This window comes from Mauremys reevesii, linkage group 1 (genome assembly GCF_016161935.1).
Source record: "Mauremys reevesii isolate NIE-2019 linkage group 1, ASM1616193v1, whole genome shotgun sequence".
In the NCBI taxonomy this organism is placed as follows: domain Eukaryota; kingdom Metazoa; phylum Chordata; order Testudines; family Geoemydidae; genus Mauremys; species Mauremys reevesii.
The window spans coordinates 6,150,759-6,175,026 of record NC_052623.1 but is presented as its reverse complement, the minus strand read 5'-3'; the positions used below and the strand labels follow the sequence as shown (position 1 = coordinate 6,175,026).

The window sequence follows — 24,268 nt, the reverse complement described above, 5'->3', positions numbered from 1 at the left end:
GGCCGCCCAGAGGATTTCGGGGGCCTGGGGTCTTCGGCAGCGGGGGGTCCTTCCGCTCTGGGACCTGCCGCCGAAGTGCCCCAAAGACCCGCAGTGGGGGCCCCCCGCCGCTGAATTACCACCTAAGCGGGACCTGCCGCAGAAGTGCAGCCCGGTTTTCGGCGGTAATTCGGCAGTGGGGGGTCCCCGCCGCAGGTCTTCGGGGCCCTTTGGCGGCGGGTCCCGGAACGGAAGGAACCCCACCGCCGACTTACCGCCGAAGACCGGGCTGCACTTCAGCGGTGGATCCCGCTTTGGTGGTAATTCAGCGGCGGGGGGGCCCCTGCCGCGGGTCTTCGGGGCACTTTGGCTGCCGAAGACCCGGAGCAGAAGAAGCTCCGGGGACCCAGGCCCCGTGAGAGTTTTCCGGGGCCCCCAGAGCGAGTGAAGGACCCCACTCCAGGGGCCCCGAAAAACTCTCCTGGGGGCCCCTGCGGGGTCCGGGGCCTGTGGCAAATTGCCCCACTTGCCCCCCCTCTGGGCAGCCCTGGGAAAGGTCCTTCCCCCAAGGTCCCTGCCAAAATGACGTAGGTAAAAATTCCTTCTTTGTCCCTCCCTGTCCCCACTCAGCCTCCCTGGAGAGGAGGGAGCCGGTTTGCCTTTCCCGAAGGGGGTGACAGAGGCTCTCAGGATGGCATGCTTGGGGGAGACAGACCAGGGGGGAGGCCGCTGGGTGAGGCCGTTTACAGAAATGGCCTCTTGGCTTTGCTTTGCTCATAAGAACATAAGAACATAACATAAGAACACAAGAACATATGTTCTTATGTTCTTATGTTCTTATGAAACCAACCAGCGGCTCGCTGGGTGCTCCCTGGATGTAGCCAGCCCCTCAGCCAGCAGCTCTGACCGTGGGGCTGGTCCCTCAGCCTCTGAAGACACGGGGCTCCGAGACTCTGGGATCTTGTGGGTCACTGTCACCAGGCAACCCTACCACGCTGCCCCCCAGCCCAGCAGGGACCTCCGCCCTCTCACTGGGCAGCAGGCATAGCCCTGAACCTGCTCTCCATCCGTTTGGCTGCTGAACCAGCAGCCTCCCCACTCACTGCGTCCCTGCTGGGCTGGACCAGGAAGGGAGGTGGCAAGGACAGAATGTGGGGTGGGCTCAGTACAGGCCCCAGATCCCTCAGATCCCCTCCCGCAGGTCCCCCAGGGTCCCTCCCCCAGAAAGTCCCAGCTCCCCCACACTACTCCCCATGCCTCTGTGCCTGTCACCCACTCAGTCAGCTTCCTGCCCCCTCCTGCCATTCTTACCCTCTTCCTCCTCCTTTTGTAAAGGGAAATCACGCATCACCAATCTACTAGAATTCTTTGAGGGGGTCAACAATCACCAGGGCAAGGGGGACCAGTGGCTATAGTGCTCTTAGACTTTCAGAAAGCTTTTGATAGGGTCCCTCACTAAAGGCTCTTAAGCAAAGTAAGCAGTCATGGGATAAGAGGGAAGGTAATTTTGTGCATCAGTAACTGCTTAAAAGACAGGAGACAAAGGTAGGAATAAATGGTCAGTTTTCATGGTGGAGAGAGGTAAATAGTGGTGTCCCCCAGGGGTCTGTACTGGGACCAATCTTATTCAACAAATGATCTGGGAAAAGGGGTAAACAGTAAGGGGGGGAAAAATTGCAGATGATACAAAATTACTCCGGATACTTAAATCCAAAGCAGACCGCGAAGAGTTTCAAAGGAATCTCACAAAACTGGGCGACAAAATAGCAGATGAAATGCAAAGTAGTGCACGTTGGAAAACATAATCCCAACTCTACACAGAAAATGCTGAGGTCTAAATTAGCTGTTACCACTCAGGAAAGAGATCTTGGGGTCATTGTGGACACATCTCTGAAAACATCCGCTCAGTGTGCAGCGTCAGTCAAAAAAGCGAACAGAAAGTTAGGAAAGAAGGCTGCACCGAGGGTGTTTTCCCTCTTCTGCTCTCCAGGGGAGAACCCCTCTGTTTCCAGCCAGGTCCTGGTGGGATGGGATAGCCCGGGACTCCCCCAGCCCCTGTGCCAGGCCTGAGGGGCTGAAGCAAAGGATACTTGGGGGAAAGCAGCTGCAAATGTCCTCCAGGCTGCCTGAGGGGCTGGAGCTGCCCACATGCAAAGCCCCACGCCCCGCTCTGAGCAGGAGAGGAGCGGGTTAGCATACCCGCCCCGGCCCTGCCCGACTCAGCACCCCTGCCCTGGGGCCAAGCAGCAGCCAGCGGCTTGCAGGCTAAGACTCAGGGGAACCAGTGCCGTTCACAGCAGCTCTCTCCTCCCGTGCAGACAGTGAGGGCCAGCTGCTAACAGCCCGGCCACCTCCAGTGCTAGCCAGACCACCGGACACAGCCAAGGCCTGGCCTTCTCGCCATCTCCAGGGGCTGCCCGGCTGACCCCTCTCCCTGCCCGGCAGGTGCGGTGACAGGCAGCCGCTGGCCCCTTAGCGGCTCTGTTATGGTCATTTTTTCAAACGAAAATCCTACAAGCTCTAAAACAATGGAGGGGAGAGAAAATAAAACCTGGCCCCAGCGTCCCAGAGAAGGAAGCGCCTGGATGCGCCTGTGGTAGGTCGCAGCCTGCCTGGCCCCAGCAAAATTCCCTGGTTTGGATGCATGACCCACAGAGCACAGCGGGGGACATCCCTGGGCTGGAGGATGTCCTGGGCCCTACACAATTTGTAGGGGGTTAGCCTGGCAGAGGGTAGTGGAGGAGGTGACTGCTCCTCAGGACGGCTGGGGAGCAAATGGACCTGGAGAGAAGGGAGGGTGAGGTGCTAACTGCCTGAGGGGTGGGGAGGAGGGTGCCTGCTGCCCCTGGGTCTGGATTCCAAGGGGTGCAGGACGCTCATCAGCGAGGTACTGGGGTGAGTTGGTTTGAGGGGTGGGGGAGCAGCTGAGAGCCCTTGGGCTGGGTTTTTAGAGTGCATCGCTTGAGCTGCTGGCTGTCCTTGCAATTCAGCTGTAAAGTAGCCGGCATCCCTAGTGATCTGTTGATGAACCCCAGGGCGAGGGGGAACTGGGTTTGTTTCTGTGTCAGTCCTGTTGATTTGCAGCATCAGCCAGGTCCTTTGCTGGCCTGTCCTGAGGAGCTGCCGTGTTTTGGCATGGAGGGAGGGGCTCAGTGGGGCTCGGTTTGCACAGACCTGGTGCCGCGGGGCAGCGAATTCTGGCTGCACCAACCCTTAGAGAACAAGAAGCAAACTCATCAGTGGGCAACAGCAGCTGCCCCCAGACCTCCCGTGTGTGTCCCCCCCGCCCCGGTGCACGCAGAGACGCAGACACATGGGGAAGGCTGCAGTGCAAGGCTTTTATTTGACGCTTGCAGCCTGCCGGCCTCCAGGGTGCGGAGAGGCCTGGAACGAAGCAAGCTCTCTCCGTCCCGCGGGTCCCTGCCGAGGGCTCAGTGGTACTCGTGGGACAGCGCGTGGGCCACCACGCCGACCAGCTTCTGCCAGGCGGCCTGGCAGGCCGGGGTGAACTCCCTCCCGAAGTGGGTGGCCAGGACGATGATGAGGATGTCACCCAGGAGCTGCAGGGGAGAAGGAAGAAAATACCCCCTTGAACCACCGCACACCCGTGTGCCAGGGTTCCCAACTCTTCTCCTCGGTCATTTCTGCTCATCTCCTGTCTCTTTGCAAACCCGCCCGGGCCATGGCTTAGGGGGACAGGAGCCCGTCAGACACTTGCTGGCCCAGCCGGGGTCCCTCTCTACGGCATATGGACCGCGGGCATTGTTTACTCATAGACTCATAGACTTTAAGGTCAGAAGGGACCATTATGATCATTTGCAGTAGTCCGTTTCCTGTCCCTGTTTCTAAGTCCCACGTGAGCCCCAGGGGGTCCCCTCCAGAGCCGCGTGTTCTCTTCACATGCCTCGTTCCACCCCTTGCTTCTCTGCATCCCCCAGCCCCACTGGACCTAGTTCACCGGCTACCCACCACCCCACACCTGCCTTTCTCCCCTGGTTCTCTGCACCCACCCGGGCTTCCCCGGCTTCAATTATTCTGTTCCATAGACCCTCCTCCCACAGCCCCCCACTTCCCTGGCCGACCCGACTGGCCCCCTGTCTGCAGCTCGGTTATGGGGACCCATTCTGGTGCCACTTCCCGGCGCCGGTCCAAAAAAATACCACCCACATGGTTTTACAGCAGACAAGCCAGACATTTCTGGAGGGGGAAAAAACCTGGGTTGGCTGAAAATATTTTTGGTTTTGTTTTGTTTTTCAAAGATTTTCAAAGGGCCAAACTGAAAACGGTCTGTTTTTAACAAATAATCTGGTTTGGGTTGTTGTTTTTTTGATGGAAACCTGGCAAATTTGGAACCAAGTTAACATGAAAAAGAACCAGAAATGGCCATTCGCAGCCAGACTGCCTGGCTCCCGCTGCCAGTGGTGTGCAGCTGGGACTGAGCAGAGATCTGCTCTGGATCACACAGGGTGGGAGGAAGTGGGGTTGGGGCAGAGCCCATCACGCTGTGGCAATCCCTGCCTTCCTCAAAGGATCCCCTCTGCCCTCTCCCACCAGAGTCCCACCCCGCTGCTGCTCCCCCTAACCCTCTGCTCCCCCTAGCCCTTTGCCCTGCCCAAACACCTGACCCCTTCACTGCACAATGACTGACCATGGGGCGCTGCAAATTCCCCCTCTTCGGGGGAGACGCCGTTCATGGCAGGCTGGCATCTCTCTGCTGTATTATTTACTCACTGCATCTGAGTGTCGTCCCCCCACCCTGCCCCGGAGCTTCCCCCTAAGCGATGCCTCCCTGCCCCAAAGGGCGGCCCCGTGTCCCTAGGGGGCTGGGCAGAGGGGTCAGCCCAGAGCCCGACTCACCCTGAAGTTCTCGGGATCCACGTGCAGCTTGTTGCAGTGCAGCTCGCTCAGCTTGGCATAGGTGGCCTTGATGTTGTCCAGGTTCTTCACGGCATCCCCGAAGGAGGTCAGCACCTTCTTGCCGTGGGCACGGACCTTGGGGTTGCCGACGATGGCGGTGGGGCTGGAGAGGTTCCCGAAGGAAGAGAAAAACCTCTGGGTCCAGGGGTAGACGATCAGCAGCCTAGAGAGGGGGAGACAGGAGCAGAGACACACACAGGGTTATTGCAGCCTCCCTGCAGAAGCAGCAGGTTTGCCAGCCTGGGGGAAGGGAGGGGACAGTGGGGCAGATGCCGTGGGGCTCAGCCTACCTGGCCAGGGATTCGCCACCAATCTCCTCCACATTGACCTTGCCCCACAGGCTGGTAATGAGCTGCTTCTCTTCGGCTGTCCAGTGCACCATGGTGACGAGCGAGGGGCCTTTGCAGATGCAGCTGAGGGAGGGACCTGTAGCTGAGCGGCAGACCCCCAGCCGGGCCTTTATCCCCCAGCCTCAGCTCCTCCCCCTCTCTGTGGACACGGCCATTGGTCAGCCCTGGGGCGGGGTCTGCGCTGCCTGGGGTGGGGACGGTCTGGGCAGGGTGTGATCTCCGAGGAGGGGGCCCCAGGCCAGATGGGGGCAGGGCTCCGCGCTAGGCCCCACTCTCTATACCTGCAGCCCACTGCTGTGACCCCAGGCAGGGAGCTGGCCCGAGGGATAGGCACCAGTTCAGTCCCACTTAGCCCTTCAGAACTGGGCTGGCTGGTGGCCAGTCGTGCACTCGGCCTGGGCCAGGGCTGAATGCCCCAGGGGCCGGCACAGCCTGTGTCAGAAGAACCCCGACGCGAGCAGCAAAACCTGCTCCCCTGCAATAATCATTCACACAAGTCGTGGCTGCGGGGACGAGTTTCCCTAGGACCCTTGGGGAACCCTTTACCGTGAATTTCTCTGTCAATGACCTCTCTCCACCCCCCGCCCCGAGGCGCAGCACACGGCTCTCTAAGCCCTCTGAAAGAGGCATAAGCAGGCACTGCTGCTCTGTGCAGAGGGGAATTTCCCCCTTTCTCCCGGCTCCACTCAGCGTGGGAGGAAAGCTCCCCCCTCACCACGCTCTGCCTGCTGTTAAACCAGCCAACCAACAGGCCAGAGGGCCTCATGGCAGCCCATCAGCTACCCACGCCGCCGGCTACCGGGGCCTGGCCGTCAGTCCTGCTCTCCCCTCTGCAAAGCGCCGCTGACACCAACCCCCTCACTGGCCTGCTCGAAATCCCGGAGCCCGCAAAGTCCATCGCACCAGCTGGGTTCCCACGGGCACTGGCGTGTGACTGGGGAGCACTGATTCGGGACAAAGGCTGCCTTGGAAGGGTTCATCCTGGCCTCTTCACACAAGGAGTCCCCCAGCCACAGCCACGATGTTCCCAGCGCCTGGCCTCTGGGGCGACATTCACCTCGGCTAATATCGCCTGATCGTGTCAATGCGTCCACTGCGGATGTCGGCATGGTGTGTGGAGGGCGTGGCGCAGAGGAGGGACTGACTGCCCCCTCCTGGGGAAGTCAGGGAACTCGACAACCTTCACTGCCATAGGGGGCTGGTGGGTGGCAAACACCCCTTAGTCTATTCCCTGTGTTTGACTAGCGGGGCAGGTGTAAGTGTCCCCTACCTTTGGTAGTGGGAAGGAGGCTGGCAGGAGGCAGGAGGCAGGGGTGGAGGTGGGGGGGAATATCCATTGCATGTTGCTGCTATGGGATGCCATTTTCCTCTGTTCTTTCCAGTTCTCCCTGACAGTAAAGAATGTCTCTGTTACTCTCATGGTTATTCACCTGAAAGCAGCAGGCCCTGTGCAGCCAGGAAGGAAAGTGCTGTCCCGCTCCCAGGCCAGGTTACATAAGACCAGGCATACTGGGTCAGACCAATTCCATCCAGCCCAGTGTCCTGTCTTCTGACAGTGGCCAATGCCAGGTGCCCCAGAGGGAATGAACAGAACAGAGAATCATCAAGTGATCCATCCCCGTGGCCCATTCCCAGCTTCATGCAAACAGATGATAGGGACACCATCTCTGCCCATCCTGGCTAATAGCCATTGATGGACCTATCCCCCATGAACTTCTCTTTTAAATGCTGTTATAGTCTTGGCCTTTGCAACTTCCTCTGGCAAGGAGTTCCACAAGTTGACTGTGAATTGTGGGAAGAAATACTTCCTTTTGTGTGTTTTAAACATGCAGCCTATTAATTTCATTGGGTGACCCCTAGTTCTTCTGTTATGAGAAGGAGTAAATAACACTTCCTGATTTACTTTCTCCACACCCATCATGATTTTATAGACCTCTGTCATATCCTCCCTTAGTCATCTTTTTCCAAGCTGAACAGTCCAAGTCTCATTAATCTCTCCTCATATGGAAGCTGTTCTATACCCCTAATCATTTTTTGCTTTGCTTTTTTCTGAACCTTTTCCAATTCCAATACATCTTTTTTTTTTTTAAATGGGGCAACCACTTCTGCATGTAGTATTCAAGGTTTTGGAAATCACATGGGTTTATCCAGAGGTAATATGATATTTTGTGTCATATTATCTCTCTCTTCCCGAAAGGTTTTAAAACTCTGTTCACTTTTTTGACTGTTGTTACCCATAGAGCAGATGTTTTCACAGAACTCTCCGCCTTGACTCTGAGAGCTCTTTCTTTCTTTCTTGCTCCTGGGCGTCAGCGGGACTGTCTCAGGAGAGACTGCTGAGCTTCAGTTCATCTGCAAATTTGACACCATCAGCTCAGGATTAAACAAAGCCTGTGAATGGCTTGCCAACTACAGAACCAGTTTCTCCTCCCTTGGTTTTCACACCTCAACTGCTAGAACAGGGCCTCATCCTCCCTGATTGAACTAACCTCATTATCTCTAGCTTGCTTCTTGCTTGCATATATATATACCTGCCCCTGGAAATTTCCAGTACTTGCATCTGAAGAAGTGGGTATTCAGCCACGAAAGCTCATGCTGCAAAACGTCTGTTAGTCTATAAGGTGCCACAGGATTCTTTGCTGCTTTTACAGATCCAGACTAACACGGCCACCCCTCTGATACTTGACACAGTGGGGATTATGTTTTCCAACCTACATTACTTTGCATTTATTTACAGCCTACAGGTCCCATCTTGTGAACTCTTATGTATGTGAATAACTTCACACAGAAGAGGGAAGCAGCGGGGGAGAGGGGGCTCCTTGAACCTGATGGCAGCTACTCCTCTGCATCTTTACTCATACGCATAACGGCTGGCAGGATCAGGCTCCAGGAGGCCACGCAATGGCCAAAGGGTGTTGGCAAAGGATCTACTGAACTAAGTCTGGCCAGGTCTTGATAGCTCCCTTTAAACCATTTATCTAAAAACTGCCCCCACCCATGCCTGGACTGAGCCGGTGTGAGTCAGCAAACTGCTGGGAGGCAGCATGCCAGCAGAGAGCCTGGGCTGATAAAAACCTTCCCGTGGGGGGGGGGGGGAGCTCTTATTTGCTCCTACTGCTAGAAATACAATAAATCAATCAATAAATAGTGCACTGAAATACACCAGGGGGGTCCACTCACTCTGGGCTTTCTGCTTTGGGCACCTTATGCGACTTCTCATTCAAGGTGCTCCTTAGTGAGGCATGTGTGTGTGTGTGTGTGTGAAGTATCAGAGGGGTAGCCGTGTTAGTCTGGATCTGTAAAAGCAGCAAAGACTCCTGTGGCACCTTATAGACTAACAGACGTTCTGCAGCATGAGCTTTTGTGGGTGAATACCCACTTCGTCGGATGCCCACTTGCATCCGACGAAGTGGGTATTCACCCACGAAAGCTGTGTGTGTGTGTGTGTGTGTGTGTGTGTGACACTCTCTCTTAGTGTGCTCACTTGTGCCAGGCCTGTAGGTCCCCTGGCCCTGGGGATTTGTGAGGCGAGTTTTCAGAGCGCAGGGCACACGCCCTTAAGTGCAGACAGACAAACCAGCGAAGGTGCTGACCCATGGTCGCTCTGTGAAACCTACAAGCACCCCCCAGTTCTCGCCACCCCGAGCCCTCCCCCACCCTCCCCATGCGCACACAGACACAGGGACTCAGGGAGGCTTCAGCAGAAGGTTTTTATTTGGTTGTTACAGCCTGTCACTCCTAGGAGAGGATTCCCATAGGTGCAGAGGAGCCTGGGAGGTAGCTGGAGACCTCCCGCTGGGGGGTCCCTCCAGATGATTCAGTGGTACCCGAGGGCCAGAGCATGGGCCACCGCACCAACCAGCTTTTGCCAGGCAGCCTGGGTGGCAGGAGTGAACTCCTTCCCGAAGTGGGTGGCCAGGACGATGATGAGGATATTGCCCAGGAGCTGGAGGAGAAGGAAGAAGATACACCCCGGGTCAGCACCGCTCTGAACTCCCACCCCTCTCTATTCTGGGGGTTTGTAAAACTAGCTGGAGACTGTGCTCCCTTCAACTCTGCAATATAAACTCACGTACCTCCCTCCCCAGGAGAGCCCATTAAAGAAAATTAACCAGCAACCTGGTTTTGTAGCTCAAGGGCACTCCTGGGGGCCCTATATAGAGGATATGGACTGTTGGCCTGAGCCTCCATTGCATCACGCTGGCCTCACCCCAGCATGACCATCCTCTTTCGCTGGTGTTACAAACCCCGGGGGGACTCTGGCGCTCGGCTGTTTCGGCCAGTGGAATTTCTCACTGCCTTTCCTTGCTCACAGGAGCCTGCGTGTCTCTGCAGAATGACATGAAACTGGGCACCTGGCACCTTCCAAAATGCTCCTTGAGGTTCTTAGCCTCAGGACGCCTGCCGAGCCAGGGAGGCTCACCTCCCACCCCCACCCCAGAGCACAAAGCCAGGCAGCAAGCCCCCAGTTACTGCAATATCAGGATTCAGGGAAGTGGGGATTTGTGCTACCAGAGACCAAAGCTTGCCCCAAAATGCACCTCACCCCAGAAAGCTCCTGCCACTCACCAGCACGCCTGGGTTGTCTTGTCCCCAAATCCCACTCTTCCTTCCTCCTGCGTCTCTCCTGTCTCTGCCTCCTACACTGTCCTTCTGTCTCCTCCAGACGGATGTCTCTCTCCTGACATCCCCTGGCTCAGACCTCCTCCCGCTCCCACAGCTGCTTTCACTTTTCCTTCCCCTTCCTCCCGGCTGCCCTCACTTGACCCACCTCCTCGCCATCCCTCACTGCCTTTCCCTTCCCCTCCTGCCTCCACGCCTCCTCTTCCTCCAGTCGCCTGCCTGCACCTCGAACCCTGTAACGCGGTTTGACTTCTTCCCCCTCCCATATCGTTGCTTCATGCTCCCCTCGTCTCTCTCCTTCCCGCCTCGTGGTTTCCTCACCCCGTCCCTTGACGCTTTTGCTGCCAACGCGCGTGAACCTCCTGCCCGTAGGAGAAGTGCTAAGTAGGGAGCTGCGCAGAGCCCTGGCCACATGATGGCACAGCAGTCCTCACCCACCACGGATACTCCACCCAGCAGGCTGCGCATGCCCTGACCACAGAGATTTCCCTCCCACGGGTGCGTCCCCTCACCTGCTGACCACCTCTCTCCGTTTCCCTCACTCAGAACTTTCCCCTCCCAATCTGAATCCTTCTCACGTTTAGTCCCCTCCCGCACGTGGCATCCGTGGATTTGTCACAGGGGTCCCTGAACCTGAGACGACTCAGAGTTTCCCCTTGAGCCCTCCCTGGTGAAGACCCTGATCATTGAAGCCTGGTGTCAGTTCCCTGGATGGTAAGGAGCTGCTGACGACACTGCCCAGGAGGCCACCTTTGACACTGCTCTCCTGGGAGCTTGCCTGCAAGGGGCTGACCCAGAACCAAGGCTGGCCATGGTTGCTCCTGCTGGCCATGCTCCGGGGATGGAAAGGGGGCTGGGAAGAGGGGTCAGCCCAGAGCCGGACTCACCTTGAAGTTCTCAGGATCCACATGCAGCTTCTCGCTGTGCAGCTCGCTCAGCTGGGCAAAGGTTTGCTTGATGTGGTCCAGGTTCTTCACGGCTTCCCCAAAGGAAGTCAGCACCTTCTTGCCATGGGCAAGGACTTTGGCGTTGTGGAGGATGGCGCTGGGGCTGGAGAGGTTCCCGAAGGAAGAGAAAAACCTCTGGGTCCAGGGGTAGACGATCAGCAGCCTAGAGAGAGGGAGACACAAGCAGAGACAGGCACCACGTTAGCACAGCCTCCCTGCAGAAGCAGCGGCTTCTCCAGCCCAGGAAGCAACCAGGCAGATGCCGTGGGGCTCGGCCTACCTGGCCAGGGATTCGCCACCAATCTCCTCCACATTGACCTTGGCCCACAGGCTGGTAATGAGCTGCTTCTCTTCGGCTGTCCAGTGCACCATGATGGCAAGAGTGGTTCTGCTCGGCACGTCAGCTGCGTGAGGAACCAGTAGCTGAGCTGGAGTCCCCTTTGGGGACTTTTATACCCTAACCAAGGCTCCTCCTCATCTTAGCCCACACGGCCATTGGCTGGGCCTGGGGCCAACGCTGCCCGTGCAGCCTGGAGGAGGAGGCACGGTGTGTCGGGGTGTGGTCTGCGGGGCAAAGTGCCCAGGGATAAGGCAGCGGGAGAGATCAGGCCCCCTTCCTTCTGTTCTCCCGGCTACAGCCAGGCAGCTCCCATACCCAGCTGCCAAAGAGTGGTGCAGAGGTCTAGGCCGAGACCAAAGGACCACGCCCGCCCCGCTCACCCCCTCGAAGGAAGGCTCACCCTGAGCAGCAAGTCCCGGGGCAAGGCTGGATGAAAACATTTGCTTTCCCCGTGATTTGAACCCGGCTGGCTCTGGGCACACCACGGTCTCGTATTCGTATCATCGCCAGTCAGATGAGTTAGGATTTATTGCCCAGTCCCGGGGCCTGTCCTGCCAGGCAGGGTAGGAGCGAGCCCCTCCAGCAAGGCAGGGCAGAGCAGGCCCTGCACGCTAAATACAGATGAAGGGCGGGAGACAGGAAGGATCGGCACTTCCATCGCACAGGGAGGGGAAGGGACATGGCCAAGGCGACCCAGAAAGTCTGTAGCAGAGCTGAAAACAACCCCGTCTCTCCACAGCCAGTGGCAGGGCTGCTCCAGTCCCGGGGCCTGACCTCTGGAGTGGAGCCGTCCAGGGGCCACGCGGTGAGAGCCCGGCTCTGGGTGGCCCCGGCCACACTGGTAAAGAGCTTTGGCGAGCAGGACAACGCCCTTGCGTGCTGCCCTGAGCCATGGAGGGGGCAGGGCACAGGGCGGACATGCTTGTGTTAAACTAGGCACCCAGCTGTGGGCTGCGTCTGCTTCCACCTCCATCCAGCCCCAGGCACGGGCCTTGGGTCACCCGAGACACAGCGGCTGCGAGCCGACCCAGAGCCAGCGGGAGTCAATGGGGATCTCTCCTGTGGCTGCCCTGCTCTTTGGGTCAGGCGCCGAAGGAGAGGCAGGGCCCAGGCTCTGTGGGGAGACGGCAGCACAGGATTCATTGTGATTCACTTATTTAAACACGTGCAGCTACTTTCAGGGCCTGCTTTTGGGCCAGGTGCTCTGTCCCTTCGGCCGATTACCGTGTGGCTGCGTCGGAGCGGAGAAGAGCGTGCACACTACGGGGTACGGACACTGCCCCGTCCCCCCTTACCATGGCCTAGCGAGCGCTGAGAGGGGAGCTGGGGACTGGTGATTGCCCCGTTGCCTGTCTCTGTGCTACGTTAGCGGGCAGGCATCTGCAGGGGCGAGGGGGAGGGAGCGTCTGTCACGGGCGGGTGCAGTGAACATCCCCTAGGTGTTTTCATGGGTAGTAAATTGAACGGTCAGTGATGTCTTTCTTCAGCTGACCATGCTGGGGCACACATGAAAGAAGGAGCACTCCCCTCCCAGTCTCAGGGCGTGTCCCCCCAACACTCGTGCGTGCGAGTAACTTTACACACGTGAGCAGCCCCCTGGTGCCTGCGGAAGCAGCAGTCTTGCAGCATGACACCTGTGTGTATTTCTCTGTGTGTGTGTGTGTGTATTTCTGTGTGTGTGTGAGAGAGATTGTATTTTCTGTGTGTGTGTGAGAGAGAGAGGGAGTATTTGTGTGTGTGTGTATTTCTCTGTGTGTGTATCTCCATGTGTGTGTGAAAGAGAGAGAGAGAGAGAGTGTATTTCTCTGTGTGTGTGTATTTCAGTGTGTGTGTGTGTGAGAGAGAGAGAGTGTATTTCTGTATGTGTATTTCTGTGTGTGTATTTCTATGTGTGTCTCTGTGTGTATGTATTTTTCTGAGTTTGTGTGTGTATGTGTGAGACAGTGTGTATTTCTGTGTGTGTGTGTGAGAGAGAGTGTATTTCTCTGTGTGTGTATTTCTCTGTGTGAGTGTATTTGTGTGTGTGTGAAAGAGAGAGAGAGAGTATTTCTGTGTGTGTGTATTTCTGGGTGTGTATGTGTGAGAGAGAGTGTATTTCTGTGTGTGTGTGTGTGTATTTCTGTGTGTGTGCTGGTGTATTTGTGCTGTGTGTGTTTAGTTGTGGCAGGCCTGACTTCTCCCTGGTAACGCTGCGTTGGATGTTTGCCTTTCAGAGAGCGGGAAATTCTCATTTCCCCCAGCCCTTAGAAAAGAAGCCATGAGCTAACCCATTTCCTGGTTACGAAATATCTCAGCACCCCTGTGCCTGCCCCTCCCCGGGCCCTGGGCCCCGCAGCATGCACAGACTAGGGGACAGCAGGCAGACTGCAGTGGATGGTTTTTATTTGACTGTTCGGCCATCGGTATTTCCCTGCGGGGAGCTGTGCCTGGCAGGTGCAGGCTGTCGTCCTCTTGTGGGTCCCTCCCTGCGGACGGTTTAGTGGCACTTGTGGGTCACCACACGGACCAGCTTTCGCCAGGCTGCCTGGCACACAGGAGCCAACACCATCAGGGTGACGATGAGGAGTCAGCCGGGAGCTGGAGGGGAGAAAGAAGAAAATACCCCCCCCTTTAAATCCCTCTCTGTCTCCTCGACTTCACCCTCCCTCCCAGGCGGGGAAAGGCAAAAATCACACAAGGGCTCAAGCACCTTCTAGGCTTGTTCAGGAGGCTGGTAAATCCCACCCCCTCCCCCTGAACCAGCACAAGAATGAGCCTCTAGTTATCCAAGTATTCGGTGGATGCTGGCAGCGGTTTTGTCACAGCCCCGGGGTCTGCCATCACCCTTCCTGTGGGGCACTCACCGGGATCCTGAATTTCCTCAGTTCCCCTTAGCGTCTCCTTCGGGGCCTCTGCTGTCCTTCCCTCTCCAGCGCTGGCTGCTTCGGTCCCTCCTCGCTTCTTCCTTCGCCAGCGCTGGCTTTCACTTTTCATCCCCCCTCCTCTTTCGCTGCCCTGGAGGTTAACCACCTCCTGGCCCTCGCTCTCCGCCTTTCCCTTCCCCTCCTGCCACCTTTCCTCCTCCACTCGTGATTTCTCCCACTCTTGCAACTCCCTCCGCCGGCCCCGCTGCACAGCAGGTTCTTCCAGTCAGCCTGTCTGCAGCCCTCTCCCCACAGATTCCTCCTGCGTCCCCGGCACTGCCCCTGACCCCTTTCATGGGTGGCACCGGCAGCGTGTCTTTGGCAGGTCCCCTGAGCTGTCTCTCGTGGGTGCGCTGTTCATCCCACACTGGCATAGATACGGGAACTGAGCACCTTTGTGCCGGCTGGCGGTAGGGCTGGAGCGGTTCCTGAAGGAAGCCAAAAACCTCTGGGCCTAGGGGTAGATGGTCATTGGCCTAGATGGGGAGACACGAGCAGAGACAGGCCCATGGTTAAGCACCCTCCCTGCAGAAACGGCTGCTTCTCCAGGGAAGGAGGCAGCTGGGCGGTGTCATGGTGGGAACTGAACATTGAACTGGTGGGAAATCCAGGCCTGGGCCATCTGAGTGAGTTGCCCAGGATTCCGCAGCGGGACTTGACGCCTCTCTCCGGAGCCCCAGGCCGGTGCGTTATCAGGGCCTGAGAACGGGAACTTGGGTCTGTCTGGGGAGCCAGCGGGGCATGTGAGGCGCAGGGGCTGTGTTGGTGTCAGCCTCTGTTGCTCATGGCATGGTAAGTTAGTCACTTAAGGCAGCGGCACAATAGGCCTCCTCCAAGCCACATTTCTTAACCCTCCCCTGCCTGTAAGGCGGGTCAGGATCCTTCACCCCACTGTACTATTGGGGAAACTGAGGCACGGAGCAGGGACGGGAGTTGCTCAAGTCCACAGAGGGAGAGTGTGTCAGAGTTGGAATGGGAACTCGGGAGCGCCTGCACTACAGGCCAGAGCCAGGAACTGGAGCTAGATGTAGTCTGAATCCCAAAACGCACCTGTGGCCTAACCTTCTTCTGTAGCCCTTTGCGGGGAGGGGTGTGTGCAGATATCCTCGGGCAGGGCAGGGCACCAGCTGTACTTCCGAACCCCGGGGTTGCGAGTTGTGGCAATTAACATCACCCCTCCCACCCCTGCATCTGCTGGAGGAAACGGGCGGGGGTCTTTCAACTGGCCCCTTAGTAACTGGCCTCGTGGCTGGGGAAAGCAGTAGACAGGAGAGATCTCAATTACAGTGAGGCTTTTGCCACACTCCTACCTGACTTTCTCCTATGCCAACTAGGGCTGTGCGGTCACATGACATTACTATATGGTGGGTGAACCACCCGTTGGATACTGTGCTCAAAGAGTCGTTGTCACTGCTTCATTATCCGTCTGGGAGGGCGTATCGTGGGCCTGGTGCTGTTCTCCATTTCATGAAGGACTTGGCTAAGAGAGTGGAGAGCGCAGCACAGACACCGGGGCAGGCCGGGCTCTGCAGCTGCGCTGCCCCAGGAGGTCGCAGCCCTGCCGCCCAGAGCCTTGTGCCGGCGGTGGAGTGAGCAAGCTGAGGCTGCGGGGGAGAGGGGACAGCCGGGGAGGGGCTGGGGTCTAGCCTCCTGGGGCAGGGGCTCAGGGGCCGGGCACGAGGGTCCCGCAGGCCAGGTGTGGCCCGCATAGGGTGACCAGACGACACGAACAAAATATCGGGACACATGGGGGGGCAGGGCTGGAGCGCCACCAAAGCCAAAAAAAAAAAAAAAGCCCCAAGCCAGAATATCAGGACAAATGGCGTCCCGGCCATACATCTGTTGGGACGCAGGACAAATGACTGAATATCGTGACGGTCCCGATGTTATTGGGACGTCTGGTCACCCTAGGCCCATGGGCTGTAGTTTGCCCACCTCTGGGCTAGGTGCAGGGGCGGCTCTACAGTTTTGGCCGCCCCAAGCAGTCATGCGCGGGAGGCGCCCCGGAGCCGCGGGAGCAGCGGACCTCCCGCGGGCATGACTGCAGAGGGTCCGCTGGTCCCGCGTGGCCCGGCTGGACCCCCCGCGGCTGCGGATGGTTCGCGGATCCCGCTGCTCCGCTTGAGCTGCCGCAGTCATGCCTGCGGGAGGTCCAGCCGAGCCGCGGGACGAGCGCTCCCTCCGCAGTCATGCCTGCGGCAGGTCCGGTCGTCCCGGGGCTCCGGTGGACCTCCCGCAGGCATGACTGCGGCAGGTCCGCCGGCGCAGCCGGCCGCCCCCTAGATTTGGCCGCCCTAGGCACCAGCTTGTTTTGCTGGTGCCTAGAGCCGCCCCTGGCTAGGTGGTCGCTCTGCTGAAAATGATCTGGGGCTATAGTGGATCACAAATGAAACATGAGTCAACAGTGTGAGGCTGTTGTGAAAAAGGCAAATCTCATTCTGGGGTGGATTAACAAGAGTGTTGCCTGTAGGCCAAGGCAGATAATTGGGAGGCCTCGGCTGCATACTGTGTCCTGCTGTGGGCCCCGCGCTTTAGGGAAAATGGGGACCGTTGGAGAGAGTCCAGAGGAGAGCAACAAAACTGCTCAGAGGTTTGGAAAACCTGACCCGTGTGGAAAGGTTGAAAGAACTGGCCCTGTTTAGCCTGGAGAGGAGAGGGCTGAGGGGGGACAGGATAACAGTTCTCAGCTGGTTCTAAAGAGGCCCGATCTCTGTGGCCGCTGGAGGCAGGAGTAGAGCGGTCCTGTCACCTCCCGTGACTCGCATGTTATGCCTGTCAGTGCAACCTAACATTGCGTTTGCTTTGTTTGCAGCAGCATCGCATTGCTGACTCCTGTTGACATTGTGATCCACCCCGACTCCCAGGTCCTTCTCAGCAGTGCGCTGCCAACCCCCCTAACGAGGAGCATGTTAATTATGTGCATTACATTGGCTACTAGGGCCCACAGCCAAGAGCAGGGCTGAGCCAGCCCCTGTCCAGAGGCGGAGCAAGGCCTTGTCTGCACTAGAAAGCCTTTGCCAATAGAGCTCCCCTGGTCTGGCTGCATCGGCAACCCCCCAATAGAGACACAGCTTAAACCGGCCAAAGGCAACCTTAGCCAGCATCGCCTATGCCACTTCCCCACACAAAACACGCTGCCCCGGGGAAAGCGCTCTTTCACCAGCCTAAATGTGTCTACACTGGGACTTCGGCTGCCATGACTCTGTCGGTTGGAGCATGATTCTTTTGCTCGTCTAACTGACACAGACCAGGCCGGGCGACGCCCCTGCTCCAAGGAGCTTGGCCTCTAGCTAGGCGGGACCAGGAGGGGGGGAAAAGACGCACAGTTTGCAGAGGGAGCCCTAAGGCCCAGCGAGATGAAATGGGCTGCCCAAGGTCCTGGTTAGAGCTGAGGCCAGGCCAGCACCTTCCCCACGAGTGCAGCCTTCCGCTCTGTGCCAGCCACCATTCTGACTGGGAGCGCCCTGTGTTCCCCCAGCCCTGCGTTCCCGCTTCGCGGGTAGGGCTGGGACGGATTGCTAAGAGCAGGGAAACTGAGGCGGGTGCCAGACTTGTGTGGCATGTAGGGGCACTGGGCATCCCTCAAAACGCAGGCCAGCTGTGAGGTGTGAAGCAGGGCTTGGGGTTGCCAAGTCTCTCTGTTTTATTGCCCAGTTTGTTGATTTTTGGTGTTTGGTGTTTTTCTTCAAGCCCCAGCTCCCAGCATCATTTTGGGCGGCGGAGGGGTGGTGGGGTCTTGAACATTTCAAATTTTATTTAAAAGGAAAATGAGAAGCTCCCACCCTGGCCCTATTGCAGAGAAAACCTGGAAACCGCCAAGCCCCTGAAGGCAAAGGGAAAGAATCCAAAAGGGATTTTTAAAATCTCGTGATTTCGAAGCCAATCCTGTAACTTTGGAGGGCCTGACTCGTGATTCTGGCATGTCAGTGCCGGGCCTGTCTCTCAGCCGGGTCAGTGGGAAGTGGGGGAGGGGAGCATTGGTCAGAAACTGCCCAAACCCAAAGTCCTTTGGCTGTTTGCCTTCCAGCTCCGTGATTCAGAGGGAGGGACTGTCTCGTTTGCTGCAGCCCCGGCAGTCGTATTCAGGGGCTGTAAAATCCCCACCCCCACCCAGGGACAGCCAGGCCCCCGGCCACCTCCAGTGCAGAAGGAGGCTAGAGTCAGGGGTTGCTGCAGCCACTCTGGGGTGCACAGCTGCTCGGAGTCCCCCTGGCGAGGTCTGGCGTAACGTAGAGCTCCCTAGAGGGCCTTAGATATTCCAGGTATCACCTCAGTCCCTGACCACCCCGGAGTCCCACGGGCACAAGGGTGCCTGAAAGCCAGGCACATCCTGCAATCCCAGCCGTCGATTTCCCGGCAGAGGGGCCCATTGGTATCATCTGGCCCGCAGTTCCTTGTTGGAGGGAATGGCGCCCGTATTCATGTGGGGGTTAGTCGTTATGTTTAGCACCCGAAAGGTGCAGGACACCGTGCACCTGTAAAGGAAGCAGCCATCCCACGGGGACAGCTCACCCTGTGCTGTTGCACCTCAGCGCAGGGCAGAGCCCTGAAGGTCTGAGCCTGTGGATGCAGACACAGCTGTAGAGGAAGCAATAGTGGATGGGAACCTGGGAGGCAGTGACCATGAGATGGTCGAGTTCAGGATCCTGACACAAGGAAAAAGGGAAAGCAGTAGAACAGAGACCCTGGACTTCAGAAAAGCAGACTTCGACTCCCTCAGGGAACTGATGGGCAAGGTCCCCTGGGAGAATAACATGACGGGGAAAGGAGTCGAGGAAAGCTGGCTGTATTTTAAAGAAACCTTATTGAGGTTGCAGGAATAAACCATCCTGATGTGTAGGAAGAAAAGTAAATATGGCAGGCGACCAGCTTGGCTTAACAGTGAAATCCTTGCTCGTTTTAAACACAAAAAAACAGCTTACAAGAAGTGGAAGACTGGACAAATAACCAGGGAGGAGTATAAAAGTATTGCTCAGGCATGCAGGTGTGAAATTAGGAAGGCCAAATCACACTTGGAGTTGCAGCTAGCCGGAGATGTTAGGAGTAACAAGAAGGGTTTCTTCAGGTATGTTAGCAACAAGAAGAAAGTCAAGGAAAGTGTGGGCCCCTTGCTGAATGAGGGAGGGAACCTAGTGACAGAGGATGTGGAGAAAGCTAGTGTACTCAATGCTTTTTTTGCCTCTGTCTTCACAGACAAGGTCAGCTCCCAGACAGCTGCACTCTGCAGCACGGTATGGGGAGGAGGTGACCAGCCCTCTGTGGAGAAAGTAGTAGTTCGGGACTATTTAGAAAAGCTGGACGAGCACAAGTCCATGGGGCCGGATGCACTGCATCCGAGGGTGCTAAAGGAGTTGGTCGATGAGATTGCAGAGCCATTGGCCATTATCTTTGAAAAATCATGGCGATCGGGGGAGGTCCCAGATGACTGGAAAAGAGCTAATGTAGTGCCCATCTTTAAAAAAGGGAAGAAGGAAGATCCGGGGAACTACAGGCCAGTCAGTCTCACCTCAGTCCCTGGAAAAATCATGGAACAGGTCCTCAAGGAATCAATTCTGAACCACTTAAAGGAGGGGAAAGTGATCAGGAACAGTCAGCATGGATTCACCAAGGGCAAGTCATGCCTGACTAACCTAATTGCCTTCTATGATGAGATAACCGGCTCTGTGGATGAGGGGAAAGCAGTGGATGTGCTATATCTGGACTTTAGCAAAGCTTTTGATAAGTCTCCCACAGTATTCTTGCCAGCAAGTTAAAGAAGTATGGGCTGGATGAATGGACGGTAAGGTGGATAGAAAACTGGCTAGATGGTCGGGCTCAACGGGTAGTGATCAATGGTTCCATGTCTAGTTGGCAGCCGGTATCAAGTGGGGTGCCCCAAGGGTCGGTGCTGGGGCCGGTTTTGTTCAATATCTTCATTAACGATCTGGAGGATGGTGTGGACTGCACCCTTAGCAAGTTTGCAGATGACACTAAACTGGGAGGAGTGGTTGATACGCTGGAGGGTAGGGCTAGGATACAGAGGGACCTAGACAAATTAGAGGATTGGGCCAAAAGAAATATGATGAGGTTCAACAAGGACAAGTGCAGAGTCCTGCACTTAGGACGGAAGAATCCCATGCACTGCTACAGACTAGGGACCGAATGGCTGGGCAGCAGTTCTGCAGAAAAGGACCTAGGGGTTACGGTGGACAAAAAGCTGAATATGAGTCAACAGTGTGCCCTTGTTGCCAAGAAGGCTAATGGCATTTTGGGCTGTATAAGTAGGGGCATTTCCAGCAGATCGAGGGACGTGATCATTCCCCTCTACTCAGCACTGGTGAGGCCTCATCTGGAGTACTGTGTCCAGTTTTGGGCCCCACACTACAAGAAGGATGTGGATAAATTGGAGAGAGTCCAGCAGAGGGCAACAAAAATGATTAGGGGGCTGGAGCACATGACTTATGAGGAGAGGATGAGGGAACTGAGATTGTTTAGCCTGCAGAAGAGAAGATTGAGGGGGGATTTGGTAGCTGCTTTCAACTACCTGAAAGGGGATTCCAAAGAGGATGGATCTAGTCTGTTCTCAGTGGTAGAAGATGACAGAACAAGGAGTAATGGTCTCAAGTTGCAGAGGGGGAGGTTTAGGTTGGACATTAGGAAAAACTTTTTCCCTAGGAGGGTGGTGAAGCACTGGAATGGGTTACCTAGGGAGGTGGTGGAATCTCCTTCCTTAGAGGTTTTTAAGGTCAGGCTTGACAAAGCCCTGGCTGGGATGATTTAGTTGGGGATTGGTCCTGCTTTGAGCAGGGGGTTGGACTAGATACCTCCTGAGGTCCCTTCCAACCCTGAGATTCTATGATTCTATGATTCTATGACGCATGTGACTGGCACCCGCTCTCACCAGGAGGTGGTTTCATAGTGTCGCAGGGCTTACGGCCAGATGGGACCAGGAGATCACCCTGCACACACAGAGAATTCCACCATTACCCCTATACTGAGCCCCGTGACTAAAGCATTTCAGTCCTCACTGCAGTGTGCCCCAAACCGAGAACAGGATGGACCAAGGAACCCCCCAATGCCCAAGGCCCCCTATAATGGCAGCGAATTGATTGGGTGAGCGATACCCAGATGATCCCAGCAGGTGACCCCGCTCCCCAGGCCTTGGCAAAAGTACCCCCCCCCCCAAGCTCTCTGCCAAAATGACCTAGGTGAAAATTCCTTCCCGACCCCAAATCTGGCATCAGTTGGCCCCTGAGCAGGTGAGCCAGACCCACCAGCCAGGCATCTAGAAAGGATTTTCCAGGCCACCTCGGATCACTGGTCCACCCCCATTCAGCTGTGGCTGATCTCTGATGCTTCAGAGAGGGGAATCTTCCCCCAAAATATATCTGGTAAACTGAGTAGGGGGTAAAGGGAGGAGATTCCTTCCTGACCTCTTCAGGTGACAGGCTGAAACCCTGAAGCATGAGAATTATAGTCATTGTCTTAGTGCAGAGCTGCAAGTGTTATCAGCTGCTGAGGGAAATGCAAACCATCCTGTTTTCCCCATGGCCCATGCAGGGAGGGAACGAACCAGGGGACTCACACATCCACAGCCTCCAAGACCAGATGCCCAGAGCTAATTGTGTGGGGACGTGTTTGCTGGCTTGGAATCCAAGGAGGCAAAGGAACAGACAAAGGGCGAGGAACTGGGAACGGTACATGAGGGTCGACTGGCTAAATCCGTAAATGTCCGGTTTTTAAGAAGTTACAGGTGACTAGAGCTGTCCAGAGAGCGACAACTCCATTTTACAGCCAGTTTGGAGGTCTCTGGCATGACAAGGTGATAGCTGGAATGCCGGGAAATCCCAGCAGCAGCACTCTTTAGAGAACAAGAAAGACAAACTAGCAACCGAGCTAAACCCTTTCCCATTTATAAAATCTCCCAGCCCCCGTCCCCCAGGATCCCGCACCATGAGCACAGACACACGGACCATGAGCAACTGCAGTGGAGGGGTTTTATTTGACTGTTACAGCGATTGGTACCCAAAGGGCATTTCCACGCACACGGGCGCGCCTGGAACGGAGCAGGGTCCCTGCCGAGGGCTCAGTGGTACTTGTACGAGAGCGCATGGGCCACCACGCGCACCAGCTTCTGCCAGGCGGCCTGGCAGGCCGGGGTGAACTCCCTCCCGAAGTGGGTGGCCAGGACGATGATGAGGACGTCACCCAGGAGCTGTAGGGGAGAAGGAGGAAAAGCCCGTCAGTGGGGCTCTGAACCCCTCCACATCTCTCTAGCCCCTAAGGGCTGCTGCTCAGCGACCATGGTGGTCAGGGAGAGAGATAGGGAGATACATGCTGGGGGGCTAGAGAGAGAGAGAGGGTGGTGGATTGATGAATGGATGATGGAGTTTGGGGCTCTGAGATTTTATCTGCACTGGCACTGTCAGAAAACTTTCTCCCCAGCCCAGGACCTGTTTCATCCGTGTGTTCTGCTCTCTTTGCCTCCCCCAGCTCCTGCTCTCTCCCTTCTGTGTCTTTCTGACCTTAACTCCTCGCGTCTTCTCCTCTATTCCTGTGGGGTGACCCCCCCTCCCGGCCCCCCACCCCTCTGAGTGCAGGGCCAGGCCAGCACAAGGCCTATATGCTACTTAAATCCTCACAGTAGGGCCTCCTCCCTGGCTCTGACCCCTTTCCTCTCCCACAAACCCTTCCCCTCTCCTGCCCCCGACCCCTTGCCATCCTTCCCCTTGCTCCTACCACCTCCCCACGGTCCCCGTTGCTCCCCTGACCCCTCCACCCCCTACCCTCTACGCTGTATCCGTCTGTCGCTGGCCTCTCTCCACCTTTCTACCTCACCCCGGTGATCCCGCCTCTCTGGCTTCGCTCCTGGCCTGCCCCGTGGTTTCCTCCCTCAGACCCTTAGCACCTTCCCTCCTCCCTCTGCCCAAAGGGGCGGGAAGGGGGGTTGTGCACACAGTGCTGTGGGGCTGGGATCATCATGGGGGAGCAGCACTTTCACTCCCTGGCCATCCCACTTAGCACCCACCAAAGGGGCTGGTCTGCCCGAGCGTGCCCTTCTCCCCACAGATCCCTCCCCCCAGCCTCCCGCTCAAACCCATATCACGGACCAAACCCATATCACGCCCCCCTCCCCCCTTCAGAGCCCGCCACCCCCTCTCTGCATCCCTCCTGACACTGGCTCCTGGGCCCAGGTGGTCTCAGCAGATTTCCACCGGCATTACTGGATCCTGCCATCTTCAGAATCTCCCCGGAGCCTGCTCCCCAGGCCTGGCACCTTGTACTGGATTAAACAGCATCACCCGTGGCCCAGTGCCCCTTTGGGAGCTTGCTCACTGGTGGCCTCCTCCATGCCCCAAAGGGAGAACCCCACTCAGCCCTGCCCTGTCCTGGGGGATCGAAGAGGGGTCAGCCCAGAGCCCGACTCACCCGGAAGTTCTCGGGATCCACGTGCAGCTTGTCGCAGTGCAGCTCGCTCAGCTTGGCATAGGTGGCCTTGATGTTGTCCAGGTTCTTCACAGCATCCCCGAAGGAGGTCAGCACCTTCTTGCCGTGGGCACGGACCTTGGGGTTGCCGATGATGGCGGTGGGGCTGGAGAGGTTCCCGAAGGAAGAGAAAAACCTCTGGGTCCAGGGGTAGACGATCAGCAGCCTAGAGAGGGGGAGACAGGAGCAGAGACACACACAGGGTTACTGCAGCCTCCCTGCAGAAGCAGCAGGTTTGCCAGCCTGGGGGGAGGGAGGGGACAATGGGGCAGATGCCGTGGGGCTTGGCCTACCTGGCCAGGGCTTCGCCACCACATTCAGCCACGTTGACCTTGGCCCACAGGCTGGTAATGAGCTGCTTCTCTTCGGCTGTCCAGTGCACCATGGTGACGAGCGAGGGGCCTTTGCAGATGCAGCTGAGGGAGGAACCTGTAGCTGAGCAGCAGACCCCAGGCCGGACCTTTATCCCCCAGCCTCAGCTCCTCCCCCTCTCTATGGACACGGCCATTGGTCAGCCCTGGGGTGGGGTCTGCGCTGGCTGGGGAGAGGCCACTCCGTGTGTGTGTGTGGGTTGGGGGCTGAGTCTGGGTCCCAGGGCTGGCTGAACAGACATGCTAAATTCAACCTATGGGACTCTCCTGCCTTCACCACACACATCCACCTCCACCCTTGGCCCTGTCCGCAGGGGGATATTGACCCCTGCAGATGGTGCCAGACAGGACCTGTAAATTGGGGGCAAAGTCG

General features: G+C 57.0%; 3 protein-coding genes across 3 annotated transcripts; all 3 read right to left on the bottom strand.

Annotated features, from left to right (window-relative positions):
* Positions 1-3,395: 3,395 nt before the first annotated feature.
* On the bottom strand, positions 3,396-5,320 carry LOC120387704 (hemoglobin subunit epsilon-like). The gene is made up of 3 exons (XM_039508721.1): positions 5,187-5,320; positions 4,837-5,059; positions 3,396-3,539 (listed from the first exon to the last, which is right to left on the bottom strand). The coding sequence occupies exons 1-3, from the start codon at positions 5,276-5,278 to the stop codon at positions 3,411-3,413; spliced, it is 444 nt and encodes a 147-aa protein (XP_039364655.1). The 5' UTR covers positions 5,279-5,320; the 3' UTR covers positions 3,396-3,410.
* Positions 5,321-8,939: 3,619 nt separating this feature from the next.
* On the bottom strand, positions 8,940-11,254 carry LOC120371456 (hemoglobin subunit beta). Its single transcript, XM_039487233.1, has 3 exons — positions 11,097-11,254; positions 10,757-10,979; positions 8,940-9,192 (listed from the first exon to the last, which is right to left on the bottom strand). The coding sequence occupies exons 1-3, from the start codon at positions 11,186-11,188 to the stop codon at positions 9,064-9,066; spliced, it is 444 nt and encodes a 147-aa protein (XP_039343167.1). The 5' UTR covers positions 11,189-11,254; the 3' UTR covers positions 8,940-9,063.
* A 10,870-nt stretch (positions 11,255-22,124) lies between these two features.
* On the bottom strand, positions 22,125-23,943 carry LOC120388901 (hemoglobin subunit beta). Its single transcript, XM_039511025.1, has 3 exons — positions 23,818-23,943; positions 23,468-23,690; positions 22,125-22,253 (listed from the first exon to the last, which is right to left on the bottom strand). Exons 1-3 carry the CDS (start codon positions 23,907-23,909, stop codon positions 22,125-22,127), a joined length of 444 nt encoding a protein of 147 aa, XP_039366959.1. The 5' UTR covers positions 23,910-23,943.
* Between the last annotated feature and the right edge of the window lie 325 nt (positions 23,944-24,268).